Genomic DNA, 17886 nt, shown 5'->3' on the forward strand with positions numbered 1-17886 from the left:
GAAAGATCCATAGACAGGGGAATTTGATAGAGCAGGAATAATTGAATTTGTGGAACAATATCCTGTCCTAGAGAGGTTAGGACCTGGTACACAGGTAGAAGGATTGTATTTCGGTAACAACATGGATAGTTTGACTTTAGTGACAAGCGATACTGCTAGGTGCTTAGATGTAGTTTTGAGAGTTAAAGTGCTTACCACTTCACTTCCTTCAGTAAAGTAGAAAACCTATTATAAATGCACCTAATGGCAATACAATTTGATATTGGCATTTTGACATATCACCAAGTTATTTATTCACAAACAGATACTTACTGAATTCATACTGTGTACTAGGCATTGCTCCAGATGATAAATATATAAGTGAATGAAAGTCGTATCTTTAGGAAACATCTGTTTTGGGGGGGGTGGAAACAGGATAAGCATATTTATGTCAGCTTCAGTTAGTGGTATGAATGAAAATGAAGCAGTGCAAAGGGAAAGGGGGGAAGTTCTTTTTTCTAGGTTGGTCACAAAAGTCATTTCTGATGAAGTAATAACCTGAGCAGAGATCTGAATCAAATGAGAGAGTAAACCATGCAGGTATCTGCGCAGAACATTTGAACCAAAACAAGCAGCCAGTGCCGAGGCCCTAAACAAGAGCGTCTTGCCGTACTGAAGCAGGGCACTGGTAGCTGAGGCAGTCAGTGAGAGAGAGGGTGGAAGTCAAGTTCCAGAGCCATAGTGGAGGGCCCAGACCATTCAGGCCTTGAAAACCATTAGGAGGACTCTGGTGTTTACTTTGAAATAGGATGTTGCCATGAGAGGTTTCGATAGATGAGTGATGCGATTTTATTTCTGTTTTAAAAGGTTCACTGTAACAGCTCAAGGGGCATAGACAAGGGTGGAAAGAGGGTGACCCCTTACTTGTCTGTCACTGTAAATCTTAGTGACAGATGATGGTGATCTAATACTAGCAGTGGAGATGGTCAGTGTTGTCCGATTCTGGTTACATTCAGAAGGAACAGCTGAAAGGATTTGCTGATAGCTTGCATGCAGGATGCGAGAGAAGTTGACTGTAAGGTTTTGGGGCCATCTTTCTGGAAGACTGGATTTACTGTTAATTGAGGTAGGCAAACCAGGGGCAGAAAAGTTTTGAAGAATATCAAGAAATTTGGTTTTTGAGAAATTTAATTTGATCTACTATTTGATATTTCCATCCAGTGTCAAGGACACCGTTTTGTGTGCGGCAACATGGGCATATGAAAAGTCAGGACTGGCAAAAAGTCTGCGGGTCATCAGCAGATAAATACAATGTATTTAAAGTTGTGGCCTAGATAGGGTAATTAAGGGAGTAAACAAATAGAGAGAAGACAGAAGCCTTGGGGTACTCAAGGCTTAGCAGTCAGGTTGCTGAGGAGCAGCCCGCCAAAGGAAACAAGAAGCTAGTACCCAGTGTGGCGGGAGGAGAAGGCTGACTGGGGGCCACAGAAGCCAGAGAAAAGACTTGGAGAGGCAGGAGGGACCAGGCGTATCAGATGCCCACCAAGTATGTAACATGAAGGCAGCTGTTATTTTTTGCCAAGTTTTACTTGATGGTTACTCTGTGTACAACTGTCTCCCTCTGTCCAAAGGGACAGTGTCACGGGGTCAGGGATCTTACACGCAACATGTGGTAGAAGCTCAGTATCTGCTGAATCTGACCTCCTCTGCAAGCCCTCATCCCTCATCTCTTTCTAAACTTGTATTCAAGTATGTCCTTTACATTGCTGCCCATTTGCCTGACCTTTCCTACCTAGAAAGCTTCAGGGGCTCCCCTTACCTTCACTGTAAAACTCTGGCACCTTTCCTGGCAAATCCATCCATGTCATCTTTTTCAGCCTCACATCCTACCGCTTCCTATTCATATACTGATACCCTAATATGGATCAATTTGCAGTTCTCTCTATAGACTGGATGATTTCATCCTTCCTTGGCTTTATTCATTCTATTTTTTCAGCCTAAGGTGACTTTCCTCCTTTGCTTGGCTAAAGTCTAGCTTGAAGAATCAGGAAGTTTTTGTGAGCCAGCTCATTCAATCAGCTTCAGTATAATCTCTGTCACAGTTCTTATTCTCTCTTAAATTTCTTTTGTATGTCTTTTTTATGTTTACCTTCCCCAAAGTATAAATTATTTAAAATCAGAGTGTATCTTTATCTTCCTCTCCGATGATACCTATCACTGTGTTATATTCTTGGTAGGCACTCTATAAATACTGAATTTTAAGAGAACAGGAAAATGAAGGGGAAGGCACTCAAATGTGAGCTGGAGATTGAATCACTGCCTTGGCAGTAAGTGGAAATAAATGGTACATGGTAAAGTCCAGAGTAGGTCAAAAGGTAGATGTTTGAAAGAAACGATAAAGGTGTACATTTACACACACACACACACACACACACGCACTTTGTATACAGGAATGTAAATGCCTGTGTTGAAATAATAGAAAAACAGAAAAAGCATTTTTAACCATTCCTTGTAATTCCTAAGTTACTATATAGTATACATAGTATGTGCTGAGTCACTCAGGCACGTCCAATTCTTTGTGATCCTGTGGACTGTAATCCACCAGGTTCTTCTGTCAATGGGATTTTTCAGGCAAGAATACTAGAATAGGTTGCGATTTTTCCTCCTCCAGGGGATCTTCCTGACCCAGGGATCAGACCCATGTCGCCTGTGTCTCCTCCATTGCAGGCAGATTCTTTACCCACTCATAGTGTATATTTGAATATATGAAGTAGACTGTATTACATGTGTGATTTATAATTTTTTTTAATACTTTCATATTAAATTTTTAGGACATCAATGCAAGCCTGAATAAGAAAAAGAATTTCTCCCTCCTAAGCCATGGCATATCAGTTGTACAGAAATACCACATTGGGAAACAGTCTTCAGGAGAGCCTGGATGAGCTTATACAGGTGAGAGACTAAAAATCAACATTTTTATTTAGATGGATGTATAGTAATTCTTGTTCTCATAATTATGAAAATAGCATATTATGTGTAGCTTTAACTTTAGACAAGTTAATGCAAGTCTTGAGATGTAAATTAGAATTTTGAATTATTTTTAATTTTAGGAAAATTAACATTTTTACATAAACTTCTCATCCAAGAACATATTGTGTATTTCCATTTATTTTCATATGTCTTGAACTTTGATGAATTTTATTAGATTTTTTTTTTAACGTATTACTGATCCCAAGTTTTTTCTCAAGACTTGATTCCTTCAATTTATCAGTGAAAACTTCTTTCCAGATACTGTGAAGGAGTGATAGACAAAGTTTTGTCCTGATGTTGTAACATCACTGTATGTTTTCTTTTCAAAATTATGTTTGTTTCAAGATAGTGTAAGAAAATACTGTCAGGTTTTGCTTATTAATTGCCTGTTATCTCAAAAAAAGAACAAAGGGATTCAAGTTTAGAGGCTCTGATTAACCTTAGTTAAATTTTAGATGCTAACTCATGTATTTTTATTTTTGTCTTTAATGTTCTTCCCAAAGAGGATTCATGACCTTTATTTTTTCAGTCTCAACAGATTACCCCCCAACTTGCCCTTCAAGTTCTACTTCAGTTTGATAAGGCTATAAACGCAGCACTGGCACAGAGGGTCAGAAACCGCGTCAACTTCAGGGTAAGGATATATTCTTAAATCTAGCTGCACCGTGCTTGTTACAATAGTGATTTTTATAATACCTCCATATTTATTAATCATAAAAAGAGATGACTTAATGAAACTTTAAAACTTGTTTTAGAACAACTGAATCCTGTTTTATATTTAAATGATATATCTACCAGTTCACTTAATGTGAGGTACAGTTGTTTTTGGATTTTTATTCCATTATTTCACAAATCAGCCTATGTATGTTTGGCTACCTTCCTTGAAGAGTTAAAGATTTCAGACGTCTGAAACAGTATCTTCAGGGTTGAAGGTAAGTGAGAGTAATCTCTAAGGATCAGTTATGATTTTTAAACTCTGGCCAGGGAAGAATACTGTAATTTCTAGAAACGTCATGTTGCGCCCCACCTGCTCTTAGATAGCATGGCTTATTGGCAGGCCTGTTGGCAGACGATGGTCTCTTCTGGGAGCTAGGTCTCATAGGAATCATTTGTACTTTGAACAGTAAGACCAAACCAAATAAGATCTTAATTTGATAGTAAATCCAGATTAAAAGAGATGAAAATCATCATATAAAAAGACCATAGATGTTATTTTGCATTTAAGAGAACATCAGTGTTTGGGGTTTTTTGTTTCAGCTGGTGGTGAAAATCACAAAAGACAAAATGCCATTTATTCAGCAAACATTTCAATGCCAGTTGGTACAAGGCATTGTTCTGGATATTGGGTGTAGAAGGCAGAAGAAGACAAACAGGGCCACATTTGACTTTTTTACGTGAAGGGATAAAATCTGCATGTATTTTATATTTGTAAACCAGTTTCACATATATGTCTGTATAAAATTTTATCAGATTCTTGAATAGTAGTAATTCTGGCAAAGTTAGCTTTTTTTTGTGCAGTCATACATACACATCTGCCTAGTTTGTTATTCAAAACTTGATCCTTTAAATTGAGCCATGATAGTCCATAAACTTTAGGCCATGTAGAGAATTTGTTTAGAGTCATAGGGTTCACAAGGTCTGAGTGATCGCCAGTTATTGTAGATTTCTAGTCTGGATCTGTTTAAAGGATTTAAAAAGTGTTACTCAGTTATAGATAAATATAAAAAAAAAAGTGGGAAAAATGTATATTAAAGTGTAACCTCATATTATCATATACAAGGGATATTTTGAATATATTGAATTTCAGCATATTTGAATGTTCACACGCTAATCGTAAATCATAGTGACCTACCTAGTTCACGTTATTGACACAGCTACCACCGACTGGCTATGACAGTAACCTACACGTTCATAGGATCATGGATTATACACACAGGGATGCCAGAAGTGAACACTGAAGTTGGCATTTGATTTTTCAGCCTTCCAAAAGCCTCAAACTATAGTCAAAAGAATAGATCTAATTAAAAAAAATTTTTTTTACACTTACAACTCTGTGTCTTTTTACTTAACAGTATGTTCTGAGTGATTTTCAATGCATTAATCCCACTCCTCTACTGAAACTTCTCTTGCCAAGTTATTTATTGATAAATCCAATGTACAATCAGTAATACTGTTGATTAATCTCTTAAAACTCCTACTTCCCTTGAAACCATACTGTTCTAGCTCTCCTTCTGTTCTCTGACCCCTCTCTCAGGCTCCTTTGTAGTTTTCCTACTGTCTGTCACTTAATTGTTGGTTTTCCTAAGGGGTTCTCTAGGGCTCCACATATGCTCCTTTCATGATCTCATCCTTTAAAGCGGATATTCTCCCATGCTTGCTTTTACAGTCCAGCTGTGCACTGGATACAGTACGTTGTAGCTCAAACTCAACTTTAACTTTCCTCTCGAAGCAGCTTTTTCTATGACTGCGCTGGTACACGAGCCAGAAACTTGGGAATGACACAGACTTCTGTCTTCACTATCCAGCCACATGCAGTTGGTTGTCAGGTTTGACAGATCTACCTTTTAAAACCTCTCCACTTCTCAGGACCCTTTGCTCCTGCTATTGCCCAGCCTCTTTCACCTGTTTGACACAGCCAGCTAAAGTATCAGACTCCCCTGTAGTCTGGTCTTCATGCCATCACCAAAAATGCCGTTTTAGTACATTACTCCTCTGCTTGAAATCCTTCCCTGACCTCCTGGTACCCTCAGGATATCTGTTCTTTCCCAAGGTTCCTGATCTCTTCTACCTTAGGACCGCCTGTCACACTCTGGTTTCTGGAACTCCTTATCCCACAGCAAGTGTCTGTCTGCACTTCTGCTGCCCCACCTTTCTTTCCCTGACTCCTTAGTCTTTGGCACTCTAGCACGCTCTGTCCTGTCTTCTGCTATGCTCCGAGTAACCCAGGCTTACATAGCACTTCACACTATGTATTTACTTGTTTTAATGATCTTCCCTGCTCAGCTAAACCTCTTGGGTGGCAGGGATCATATGTCTATTGCTTACCATTGTATCCTTAGCACCTAGGATGGTAATTATTCCTATTATTTAATGAATTCAGTAACTTAAGTCATAACCATTATAGTTACCCTAGTCACTCTAACTTTGTAAGACATTAGGAGAACTCACATTTTGGTATTACAAGTAACACAGCAGGGAACAGTTTTGTGCTGAATTTTTTTTTCTGGTTTGAAGGTTTTAGGCACATGTTTTATCGAATACTGAATTTCAGTGTTTCGTGAATCCATGTGTATGTCTCTTGGGTTTTGATTATATTCTGCTAGCATTCATTCTTGCACCTTCATCACACTCTTCAAAAAGACCTTTTTTAATGTCCAGACACACATTTTTCCTAAAAGAAAATAAAGTAGAAGAATGTCAGTTGCGCAGGACAATAATGTTATCATCTTAGTGGCTAATATATGTTTCTAGGAATTCCATGCCTTTGTACAAATTTGGAGAATTAACATACACAATAAAATAGGTTGCTTTCTTAAAGTAGTTTCATAAAATTTCAAATACGTTTTCATAATTTCACCACATGAGGGCAGTATAAATACAAATTCAAATTTCCCTTCAGCTTTTCTTCAGATTTCAGGTGAGTAATTTGCAGGCTCTTCCAGCGCTGGAAATAGTCTGCTTACTAAAATAAACTCTTACCTTGGCATATTTCTCTAGGATTTTTTTTTTTTTTAAGTAATAGTATGGTATTTTAACACTTAGCTTGCTTGCTTCATTTTCCTTAATTTTCATCCTATTTTGAGAATTATGTACTTGTAGCTAGGATTTCATAAGTTGTCTGGAGAAAAATATGAGGGGAAAAAAAATGACTTCATGGTTTGCCTCAATGTTTTGTTTTAAAGGGCTCTCTAAATACATACAGATTCTGCGATAACGTGTGGACTTTTGTATTGAATGATGTTGAATTCAGAGAGGTGACAGAACTTATTAAAGTGGATAAAGTGAAAATTGTAGCCTGTGATGGTAAAAGTAAGTGTCTACCCTAATTACTGTGAAAGCAAAGCTACTTGACATCTTTTTCATGCATCTTTAGAGAATCATCTGAAAGTAAGGGGGGAAGTTGGCTAATGATCTACTCCCAACTAGAGACCTGGCTCCTTTCTCAGATTCTAAATTCCGGATCTCAAATAGTCCTCTTACTAACTGGAGGTATAAACGTTTCGTATGACACACAGACTACTTGCACAGGTCGGATTTGTGTTGGGGGAAAGGGGACCAAATTAGTAAGCCTTTCTTCCCTATTTCTGTTACAGGTTTGAAGTATTTCTCAAGCTTTTTCTTTTTCCTTACGTGTTTAATTTCAACAATTTATCCTATGGCTTCTGTGTTACTGAATAGCTATACATTTTAAAGTGATTATTTAAAACCTTTCAAATAATTAGAAGAGCCCCATCACTCATAAGGGTAAACATCTAGTCTTCTCATCTGGTACTCGCAGATATTTTCACAGCAGACCTAGGAACTTGTTCACGCCTTTAATGTTTCAGAAACTGTATGTCTCTGCTTTCTGTCCCATGATTAAATTCAGTAAGCAAAAATAAATACATAAATTGTATTTTAAATATACTTTTACTTTGTATTCTGAACAGTTTGCATTTAAAGCAATTATTCCTGAATAGAGAAGACTGTCAAGAGAAAGACAAATGTGGAAAACAAAACCCTACATTTCTTGGGTTATAGGTTAGGTTTTTATTGTTATAGTTTGGGTTTCAAAGAAACGCTCTAATCACTGAAAAGATATAAAGACAGAAAACCATAGAGAAGAAAAGACATCATTTGTAACATCATCTGGAGATGACGTATCACTTGAGTATAGAATCTTCTAGCCTTCAGTTATATATATCTTTATAGTAATACTCATTTGTGAATACATCGTTTTTCACACAACTCATTAACTGTTGTTCTCTTAAGCCTGGTTTTTGATAGCTGCCTAAAATTGTACCTTTCTCCCTTTTTTAAAGAAATTGTGTTTTCCAGATGTCAGAGTCTCTAAAATGAGCAATGTTACAGTGGCTTGTACATTTCAGAAGGTTAACTAGAAATAATCATTCTAAGAAATTTAGGATGACTTTATATAGTTATCATATACTTGGGTCCTTATTATAACAACAACAAAAGTCTGTTTAAAAATAGCTCCTGGATCACAAGTGATAACATTTCTGTGTATGTCAGATAATGTATTTTTTTCCCCAAGTCTTTCTTATAATTTAGGCTAATAGCATCCTTATAACCCTTAGGTTTTCAAACTTTTACTATAGAATTTTAGCATTACTGTGTAATTTCTAGACCTCTACCAAAATGAGTTAATTATATGGATCAGCATCTGGATGGAAATTTTCTGTCTGTACTCTCCTGTAGCCACATCTGATATTAAGCACTTAAAATGGGTTAGGGTAGCTGAGATAGTTAATGGTCTCATATTTATTAGTTAACTTTAAGCACATGTGCCTAGCCACTGGCTACCATATTGGACAGCACAGATACAGACTAGCAGAGTGTCAGTTTCAATTATTTGAAACATATTTAATTACCAAAAAGTCAGTGAAGGCTCCTGAGCAAACTTAATATCAAAGAGTCCATGTAAACATTTGTGTTTTACTTATAAGTGGTCCTTAAAGTGTATTTCTCTTGCTTCTTAAAGATAAAAGATGTATCTTATTTTTTCAAACTTCAGTGGGTGTAAAGTACAAATCAGCCTTACCTCCTTCGGTGGCTTCTGAGGAGCTTGCTTCACTTACAGCACAGTATAAGTGATGGCTCTTCAAAGAAAAAATTGTTGAGTATTCAAGAAAAGTTTATATTGTGTTCCATGTTCCTCTATGTCAGCAGAAAAAAACAGTCATTAAAATATAAATGGCTGTGGCAGTTAGAGGTAGGAGATTAAGTAATAATACCATTCCTCACCCGATAAATGCAGTGCTACTGTGAAATAAAACCATTTTTTCTACTGGTCAGCTTTCTGAAATACAGTTCAGTTCCTAATAGAGAAGCAGAGAAAAAGTGATAGTGACTAGAATTTGGGTTTTTTGTCTCACCAGGAATTAAATACAAATTTCTTCTGATTATACATTATTATCCTTTGTGATTTTAAATTTGGGGAAAGTAGAGGACCTGAAAAAAAGTATGTAAACCAAATGTAGTATAGCTTGATTTTTCTTAAACATGGAGGCTAAAGGTTGACTTTCCCATTAAGGTAAAACGACATTTAAGTGCAGAAGATACTCCTGTGGTCGGCTTTTTGTCTCCCCTTCTTCACCACCGTTAGTTCCTGTTTTACTTTTGAAAGATTTTCTCGAAATATTTAAGTTGCTTCTTGAATTTACTCTTTCTCTCCTCTGTTTCCTAGATACTGGCTCCAATACTACAGAATGAATAGAAAAAAGAAATGGCTTTTTAATGCCATCCTGTTACTGTTCATCGCTTTTTGAAGAGAAGCATAGAAGAGACTTTTTTTTTATTTATTCTAACATTGCAGAAATGACTACTCTGTGCTATACTATCAGAGAATTCCAATAGAAAGAAGCTCATAAGTCTGTACCCTCTTTATTATACAGCATGAAGAAACAGAACTTTTTTTTTAATGACAAATCAAACATTGTTGCCTTCCTAGGAGTATTCTTTAATAAATTCATTTTAAAACTCAGTGTGAGTAATAACTGCTAGAGCTACTAAGCTCACAATATGCAGATACTAGATAAGCATTTTAAAAGAGTACCGTGTTCCTTACAAAGGAAATTAGAACATCCATTCATTTGAGTAAAGTTAGTTATCAGTTGCAAGTTTAGCTGGTGAAAGCATTAGCAGGGGCAAAACCAGAATTCCAGACTGGAACTTTTCTTATAAAAATCTTTTTCAAAGTGCAAAAACAAGGGTAATCATTGGTGTGAAAAACTCGACTAGGAAAAAATTAGACCATCTTTAGACAGCTTATATAGCTAAAATAAGGGCTCCCCTTGTAGCTTAGCTGGTGAAGAATCTGCCTGCAATGCAGGAGACCTGGGTTCAGCCACTGGGTTGGAAGATCCCCTGGAGAAGGGAAAGGCTACCCACTCCAGTATTCTGGCCTGGAGAATGCCTGGGTTGCAAAGAGTAGGACACCCCTGAGTGACTTTCATAGCTAAAATAAAACCAAAAAACCTATTTGCAACAACATAAAATAGTCTTCACATGACATGTAATTAAATTGGCCGTAACAGTAAAGTTTCATTTCTAGAGTGCTCTACATCTTACCAGTTATCACACTTTCAGTAAAAAAAGTCCGGTTAACCGTCTGCCATATCTTTGTGTACTTGAAGGAAAAGTTTTGTCAGTGTAGGAATACATGATGAAGAATGTGGCATTTCTAAAATGTCTCGCAGAATGTTTTATCATTTAGTACAAGCAGGCTTTTAAAGCCCCAGCCTGTGGTCCCTCGCAATTCAACCCTTTTCAGTGTGACACTGTCTTTTCACTCTCACTCCATCATAAACCTATTAAAATATTAAAAAGATCTTTATATTGCACACAATCCCTCAGCTTTTCTTTTGTTGTTGAGAAAGCATGTTACTCTATAGATGTCATCATTTTTAAGTAAGTCTGATTTGTGTAAGAGAAGGGCCGACATCACTAACTTCATTATGGTAAACGTAACAAAAACAGGTGCTGTGTTTTTCTTCTAGATAATCCTCACAATGACCCTGGAAGAACTTTGTTCCCCTTTTACAGATTTAGAAACTTGATTACCAAAGGCTTTACGTAATTAGGATTTGTCTTAACTGCAGTTAGTCAAGATCAATACCTTTTTATTTTGAAGGTTCAAGATAATGGTTACAAGACGAGTAATGTTGATAGTAAACTTACTATGGTTGTAGAAATTTCTGTTTCCTAAGGAATAATGGTTTAGACTTTCATGTTATGAACAGTCATAGTGATTTTAAAGAAGTCTATGACTGGGGGTGTATACTTTTGGGAATTTTAAATCCTATAAATGATGTCACTAGATTGTGTTTGCAAAAGGTACAGAAGCACTTTGGCCTAGATCTTGAGTTTCTTGTAGGAAATTGTTGACTACTGTAACCTAGTAATGGTAGGAAGGGCTGGGTGCCCCTAGTGTTACCTTAATATGTCAGTGTAGTCCTTGATTCTTAACATTAAAACTTAACTTTCGTTCTTGCAGCCCATTCTGCATAATCGATTCCAGTGTTCTCTTCCTAATCTTTTGTACCAACGATTGCATAGTCTGCTCAGTTAATTTGAGAAAGACACAAAAAAAGATTTGTGTCTTTGGCTATGCAGTTTCCTTCATTTCTCATGACTTACCTTTCAGAATCAAAATCCTACCCATCCTTCAGAACTTAAACCCACTTGTATTGAGTGTAACCCATACTGATCTCTTTCCTTATGAGTTCTTAACAAAGAAGTCATGAGGAAACACAGCAAAGGACAGGAAGGACTTGCGTGGGTTTCAGTACTCACTCATACTCACCCAGGTAACTGGCACGGAGTGCCAGGTGCTTAAGGTATATCTGTAATGCCCCAGGTGTAGTCCCTAGGGATTATACCACATTCCACACGTTGAAACCAGTTCTTGTATTCAGCTCAGCCACCATACGCGCACCTGTTTTTCCCTAGGCATGAGTGCAGAAGTCACAGCCTAACATTCCCTCTCAGTTCTAATTACTTGCATACACATCACATGCCTAACATTTGCATAGTGATATAGCTGGTCTAATCTTCCCACCATGGTAGTACTCAGACTTTACTAGAGATTACAGGAGAGACACGGCCAGAGTGTATACCAGAGTGCCCTCCCACAGGCTCTAGCGATAATAAGCTTCAGTTCAGTTCAGTCGCTCAGTCATGTCTGACTCTGTGACCCCATGAATCGCAGCACGCCAGGCCTCCCTGTCCATCACCAACTCCTGGAGTTCGCTCAAACTCACATCCATCGAGTCAGTGATGCCATCCAGCCATCTCATCCTCTGTCGTCCCCTTCTCTTCCTGCCCCCAATCCCTCCCAGCCAATGAGTCAACTCTTCGCATGAGGTGGCCAAAGTACTGGAGTTTCAGTGTTAGCATCATTCCTTCCAAAGAACCCCCAGGGCTGATCTCCTTCAGAATGGACTGGTTGGATCTCCTTGTAGTCCAAGGGACTCTCAAGAGTCTCTCCAACACCACAGTTCAAAAGCATCAATTCTTTGGTGCTCAGCTTTCTTCACAGTCCAACTCTCACATCCATACATGACCACAGGAAAAACCATAGCCTTGACTAGACGGACCTTTGTTGACAAAGTAATGTCTCTGCTTTTGAATATGCTGTCTAGGTTGGTTATAACTTTCCTTCCAGGGAGCAAGCGTCTTTTAATTACATGGCTGCAGTCACCATCTGCAGTGATCGGCCTCTTAATGTGCAAGAAAAAAACGTCTATTCCTCTATTAGCAGAACTAAAAGAATTTGCGACCTTAGTTTTGTCAATCCGTTCTAAAAAGGCCCTGTAAATTGGTGAAAATTCAACCATTTTTTATATGCTGTAGTAATGATAGAATCTTATTTTTCTAGTATATAGGTAGATAAAATGTGCACGTGGTTTGAGGCAAGACATGTACCTTGTCTTAAGGTAAATGCCTCAAGGTGTTATGAAGCATGCAGCAAAGGATTTAGCAGGATTAGTTCAAGAGAGTATTATGCCAGAAAACTGTCAACAGTATTCTCTCTTGAATATTCCAGCTGTCTTATTTTCTAATCCTTTCTTCCTCTGGTTTTACTCATTCTGTTCCCCAAAGTGAACCACAAAACACCTTCAATAGCTGAAGCAAGAATGACCCTGAAATCATCACACTTTCTGCTTTCTGACTATTATGAATCTATAGTAATCAAAACACTACCCCCCCAAAAAAAAAAACACTGTAGTACATTGGCATTAAAAAAAAAAAAACACACACAAAACCTTAGATCAATGGAACAGAATAGAGAGCCCAGAAATAAACCCACAGATATATGATCAATTTATGACAAAGGAGGCAAGAATATGCAATGGGACAAGGACAGTCTAGTCCATAAATGGCATTGAGAAAATGGCATCCACATACAAAAGGCCAAAAGTGGCCCACTGTACTACACTACACTACACCAAACATCAATTCAGAGCGTGCTAAAGGACCCAAGACCAAAACTGGCCCACTGTACTACACTACACCAAAACATCAATTCAGAGCGCGCTAAAGGACCCAAGACCAAAACTGGCCCACTGTACTACACTACACCAAAACATCAATTCAGAGCGCACTAAAGGACCCAAGACCAAAAGTCATCAGGCTGAAAGAAGATGTGTAAATCCCCCTGACATCAGTCTCAGCAGTGTGTGTTGTTTTTTTGTTTGTTTTGATACCAAAAGCAAAGGCAGCAAAAGCAAAACTAAGTGGGACTACATCAAACTAAAAAGCTTCTCTGTGCAACAAGGGAGATCATCAATAAAATGAACAGGCAGCCTGAAGAATGGAAGACAACATTTGCAAATCACATACCTGATGGATTTATATCCAAAAAACAACAAAGAATTCAGACAACTCAGTAGGTAAAAATAGAAGATCTGAATAGGCATTTTCCTGAAGAGGACATAAGTAACATCAACAGGTACACAAAAAGATGTCCGTCATTAACCAGGGAATTGCAGCACAGAACCACAGTAAGATCATCACCTCATACCTGTTAGGATACTACTATCAGAAAGACAGACAAGCACTAGCAAAGATGAGTGAAAAGGGCAACCATCATGCCTTGTTGGCAGGAACGCAAATTGGTGCAACTACTTATAGAAGAATTTGAAGATTCCTCAGAAATTTAAAACCTTAGAATATGATGCAGCAATTCTACTGAGTGTTTATGTGAAGTAAATGAAATCTTTTATCTTAAAAAGATAACCTGCACCCATGTTTAAAGCAGCGCTATTTACAATAGTCAAGATGTGAAAATAAGCGACCATGGATGGATGGAAAATGCATACAGTGTTATATGTGGCCCACAAGGACCTGAATATTATTCAGCCATTTTTAAAACAAGGAAATTTGTTATTTGCCACAACATAGATCCTGAGGGCATTATCCTAAGTGAAAGAAGTTAGAGAAAGATAGACTATATAAACTCACTTATACGTAGACTCTAAAATAAACTGAATTCATAGGTACAGAGAACAGATACTGCCAGAGGCAAGTGGTGACCTGAGTGAGCAAAAGGAGTGAAGGTGTCACAGGATACAAACCTGCAGCTATATAAACAAGTCCAGAGAGTGTACAGCACAATGACTCTAGGTAACAAGTGAAGGAGAACGTGGAACGAATTGAGAGTGGCACTGAAATGTATACACATCATGTGTTAAGATAGCTAATGGGAGGCTGCTATATAACACACACAGCCTCAGCCTGGTGCTTTGTGATGACTGAGGGGGTGAGATGGGGAGAGTGACAGGGAGCTCAAGAGGGAAGAGAGAGGTGTAAACTTACAGCTGACTCACATTGTACAGCAGAAACCAATGCAACATTGTAAAGAAATTCTCCAATTTTTAAAAAAAAATGTTTTTTAAGTACTATCATTCACACCAGTTTGAACTGTGCAAGTCCACTTATACAGGGATTTTTTTTTTTTTTTAAATAGTAAGTACCACAATGCTGGAGAAGCAAATGTCAACCCACTCCATTATTCTTGCCTGGCAAATCCCATGAACAGAAGAGCCTGGTGGGCTATAGTCCATGAGTTTGCAAAGAGTCAGACACAACCAAACACACACTCACACGTGACAGTGCTAAATGACCCACGGTAGGTTGAATCCACAGATGTGGAGCCATGAATTCAGAAAAACCACATATAGAAGGCCAGCTGTAACTTATAGTTGGCCTGTGTAGAAGGCCAGCTGTAAGTTATATAGGCCAACTGCAAAGGGTCAGCAACCCTAGGCCTCATTGTTCAACAGTCAACTGGATGTTTAACAGTTGCTGAAAGTAGATCTCCAAGCCAGGCTTCAATGGTACGTGAACCATGAACTTCCAGATGTTCAAGTTGGATTTAGAAAAGCCGGAGGAACCAGAGATCAAATTGCCAACATCTGCTGGATCATCAAAAAAGCAAGAGTTCCAGAAAAACATCTGCTTTATTGACTATGCCAAAGCCTTTGACTTTGTGGATCACAACAAACTGTGGAAAATTCTGAAAGAGATGGGAATACCAGACCACCTGACCTGCCTCTTGAGAAATCTGTATGCAGGTCAGGAAGCAACAGTTAGAACTGGACATGAAACAACAGACTGGTTCCAAATAGGAAAAGGAGTACGTCAAGGCTGTATATTGTCACCCTGCTTATTTCACTTCTATGTAGAGTATCATGAGAACGCTGGGCTGGAAGAAGCACAAGCTGGAATCAAGATTGCTGGGAGAAATATCAATAACCTCAGATATGCAAATGACACCACCCTTATGGCAGAAAGCAAAGAGGAACTAAAGAGCCTCTTGATGAAAGTGAAAGAGGAGAGTGAAAAAGTTGACCTAAAATTCACCATTCAGAAAACTAAGAGCATGGCATCTGGTCCCATCACTTCATGGCAAATATATGGGGAAACAATGGAAATAGTGACAGCCTTGATTTTTTTGGGCTCCAAAATCACTGCAGATGGTGACTGCAGCCTTGTAATTAAAAGACACTCCTTGGAAGAAAAGCTCTGACCATCCTAGACAGCATATTAAAAAGCAGAGACATTACTTTGCCACAAAGGTCCATTTAGTCAAAGCTATGGTTTTTCCAGTAGTCATGTATGGATGTGAGAGTTGGACTATAAAGAAAGCTGAGTGCTGAAGAATTGATGCTTTTGAACTGTGGTGTTGGAGAAAACTCTTGAGAGTCCCTTGGACTGAAAGAAGATCCAACCAGTCCTTCCTAAAGGAATCAGTCCTGAATATTCATTGGAAGGACTGATGCTGAAGCTGAAACTGCAATACTTTGGCCACCTGATGCGAAGAACAGACTCATTGGAAAAGACCCTGAGGCTGGGAAAGATTGAAGGCAGGAGGAGAAGGGGACAACACAGGATGGATGGCATCACCAATTCAATGGACATGAGTTTGAGTAAACTCCAGGAGTTGGTGATGGACAGAGAGGCCTGGGGTGCTATAGTCCATGGTGTCACAGTCAGTCAGACACAGCAACTGAACTGAACTGAAAGTAGTTCTAACTTTTAACAGTCTCATCACAAGAAAAAAAATTTCTGTGTCTTGATGGGTATTAACATCATGGTAATCATTTTGGAGTATACACATATATAAATTCACTGTGCATCTAAGATTAATAAAATGTTACCTGTCAATTTTAATCTCAAGTTTGTGTTTTAAGCCATCTTCAGAGACTTCAAGGCATGCCAGAATAACAAGGACAGGACTTAACTTCCTTCTGTAAACAACTAGAAAAGTACACAAAATGTATGAAACCGTGTTCTTCAGTCAGTAGGCAACAGGCAGGACACAAGGCTGTAATCCCTGAGAATCAGGGGACAGGTGGGTAAGGATGAGCTCTGTAGTCGTCCAGCTGTCTGCATGGAGCAATACCCAGATTAAAGATCCAACCAGTCCATTCTAAAGGAGATCAGCCCTGGGGGTTCTTTGGAAGGAATGATGCTAAAGCTGAAACTCCAGTACTTTGGCCACCTCATGCGAAGAGTTGACTCATTGGAAAAGACTCTGATGCTGGGAGGGATTGGGGGCAGGAGGAAAAGGGGACGACAGAGGATGAGATGGCTGGATGGCATCACTGACTCGATGGATGTGAGTCTGAGTGAACTCCAGGAGTTGGTGATGGACAGGGAGGCCTGGCGTGCTGCGATTCATGGGGTCACAAGGAGTCAGACATGACTGAGTGACTGAACTGAACTGAACTGAAAGACGCAGGGAGAGGGGAACCCAAACAGAGCTTGGCAACCCTGCTGAGCTGAGAAGATACTGAGAGTTAGAAAAGCTGAGGTGAGTGAAAAGTGCAGCATTTTTAAAAGGAATCAAACGTAGTTTATACGCACACCATAGAACAAGCAAACATGAATGGCACAGTCCTCATTTTTATAAATTAGCCATCAGGCTATCTTTTTGACACAGCCCATACCATTTTCCAGTTGCCTTCAGTCAGCACCTTAGCTGACTAGGGTTCTTAAGGAGACCCTAAACTTCATTCCTAAAGTATATAAGTTCTTAGTGAATTTACCTTTAGTGAATTGCTACAGTCTTCCTTTAACTTTTACAATAAAATATATAGGGGCACTAAGGCACTCCAGTGAGTTACAGTATTTCAGTTCAGTTCAATTCAGTTGCCCAGTCAGGTCTGACTCTGCGACCTCATGGACTGCAGCATGCCAGGCTTCCCTGTCCATCACCAACTCCCAGAGCCTACTCAAACTCCTGTCCATCAAGTTGGTGATGGCATCCAACCATCTCATCCTGTGTCATCCCCTTCTCCTCCTGCCTTCACTCTTTCCCAGCATCAGGGTCTTTTCCAATGAATTGGTTCTTTGCATCAGGTGGCTAAAGTATTGGAGTTTCAGCTTCAGCACCAGTCCTTCCAATATTCAGGACTGATTTCCTTTAGGATGGACTGGTTGAGTCTCCTTGCAGTCCAAGGGACTCTCAAGAGTCTTCTCCAACACCACAGAGTTTAGCAGCAGCTGTATGTCCCTTGATAATTGGGATCAACCACCCCAGACAATGGGCTTCCTGGTGGCTCAGACAGTAAACAGTCCACCTGCAGTGCAGGAGACCCAGATTTGATCCTTGGAGTTGGGAAGATTGCCTGGAGAAGGAATGGCTATCCA

The 17886-nt window shown here is 38.9% G+C and overlaps 3 protein-coding genes across 9 annotated transcripts in view; 2 read left to right on the forward strand and 1 right to left on the reverse strand.

Moving 5' to 3' along the window:
- BNIP2 (BCL2 interacting protein 2) overlaps nt 1-2839 on the forward strand; it is a 51413-nt gene extending 48574 nt beyond the window's left edge. For all 5 annotated transcript variants that reach the window (XM_069596340.1, XM_069596343.1, XM_069596341.1 and 2 more), the window contains one exon: nt 2811-2839. In XM_069596340.1, the coding sequence (XP_069452441.1) occupies nt 2811-2829 (19 nt within the window). In that variant the 3' untranslated portion in view covers nt 2830-2839. The remainder of the gene's footprint in view (nt 1-2810) is intronic.
- Nucleotide 2840: 1 nt separating this feature from the next.
- GTF2A2 (general transcription factor IIA subunit 2) lies at nt 2841-9712 on the forward strand. 2 transcript variants are annotated; one of them, XM_069596347.1, is made up of 5 exons: nt 2841-2931; nt 3539-3643; nt 6912-7038; nt 9416-9457; nt 9489-9662. In XM_069596347.1, the coding sequence occupies exons 1-4, from the start codon at nt 2860-2862 to the stop codon at nt 9439-9441; spliced, it is 330 nt and encodes a 109-aa protein (XP_069452448.1). In that variant the 5' UTR covers nt 2841-2859; the 3' UTR covers nt 9442-9457; nt 9489-9662. The 2 variants fall into 2 exon arrangements, with proteins under 2 accessions (XP_069452448.1, XP_069452447.1); XM_069596346.1 differs by having other exon boundaries at nt 9416-9712.
- Nucleotides 3186-17886, reverse strand: part of GCNT3 (glucosaminyl (N-acetyl) transferase 3, mucin type) — a 70935-nt gene continuing 56234 nt past the window's right edge. Inside the window, exons 2-4 of one of the 2 annotated variants that reach the window (XR_011258226.1) lie at nt 8771-8886; nt 6178-6400; nt 3186-4686 (exon numbers count right to left, since the gene is read on the reverse strand). The gene's annotated coding sequence lies outside the window, so the exon portion shown is untranslated. Of the gene's footprint in view, nt 4687-5130; nt 6401-8770; nt 8887-17886 lie in introns of those variants that run through there. The other variant, XR_011258227.1, reaches the window with a different exon arrangement.

The sequence above is a fragment of the Ovis canadensis genome, chromosome 7 (genome assembly GCF_042477335.2).
Source record: "Ovis canadensis isolate MfBH-ARS-UI-01 breed Bighorn chromosome 7, ARS-UI_OviCan_v2, whole genome shotgun sequence".
Classification (NCBI taxonomy): Eukaryota; Metazoa; Chordata; class Mammalia; order Artiodactyla; family Bovidae; genus Ovis; species Ovis canadensis.

Coding starts and splice junctions, on each gene's coding strand:
- GTF2A2 (XM_069596346.1), top strand. CDS start 2,860: ATGGCATATCAGTTGTACAGAAATACCACATTGGGAAACAGTCTTCAG. Junction 2,932..3,538: donor GCCTGGATGAGCTTATACAG/GTGAGAGACTAA, acceptor TTATTTTTTCAG/TCTCAACAGATTACCCCCCA. Junction 7,039..9,415: donor TGTAGCCTGTGATGGTAAAA/GTAAGTGTCTAC, acceptor TCTGTTTCCTAG/ATACTGGCTCCAATACTACA.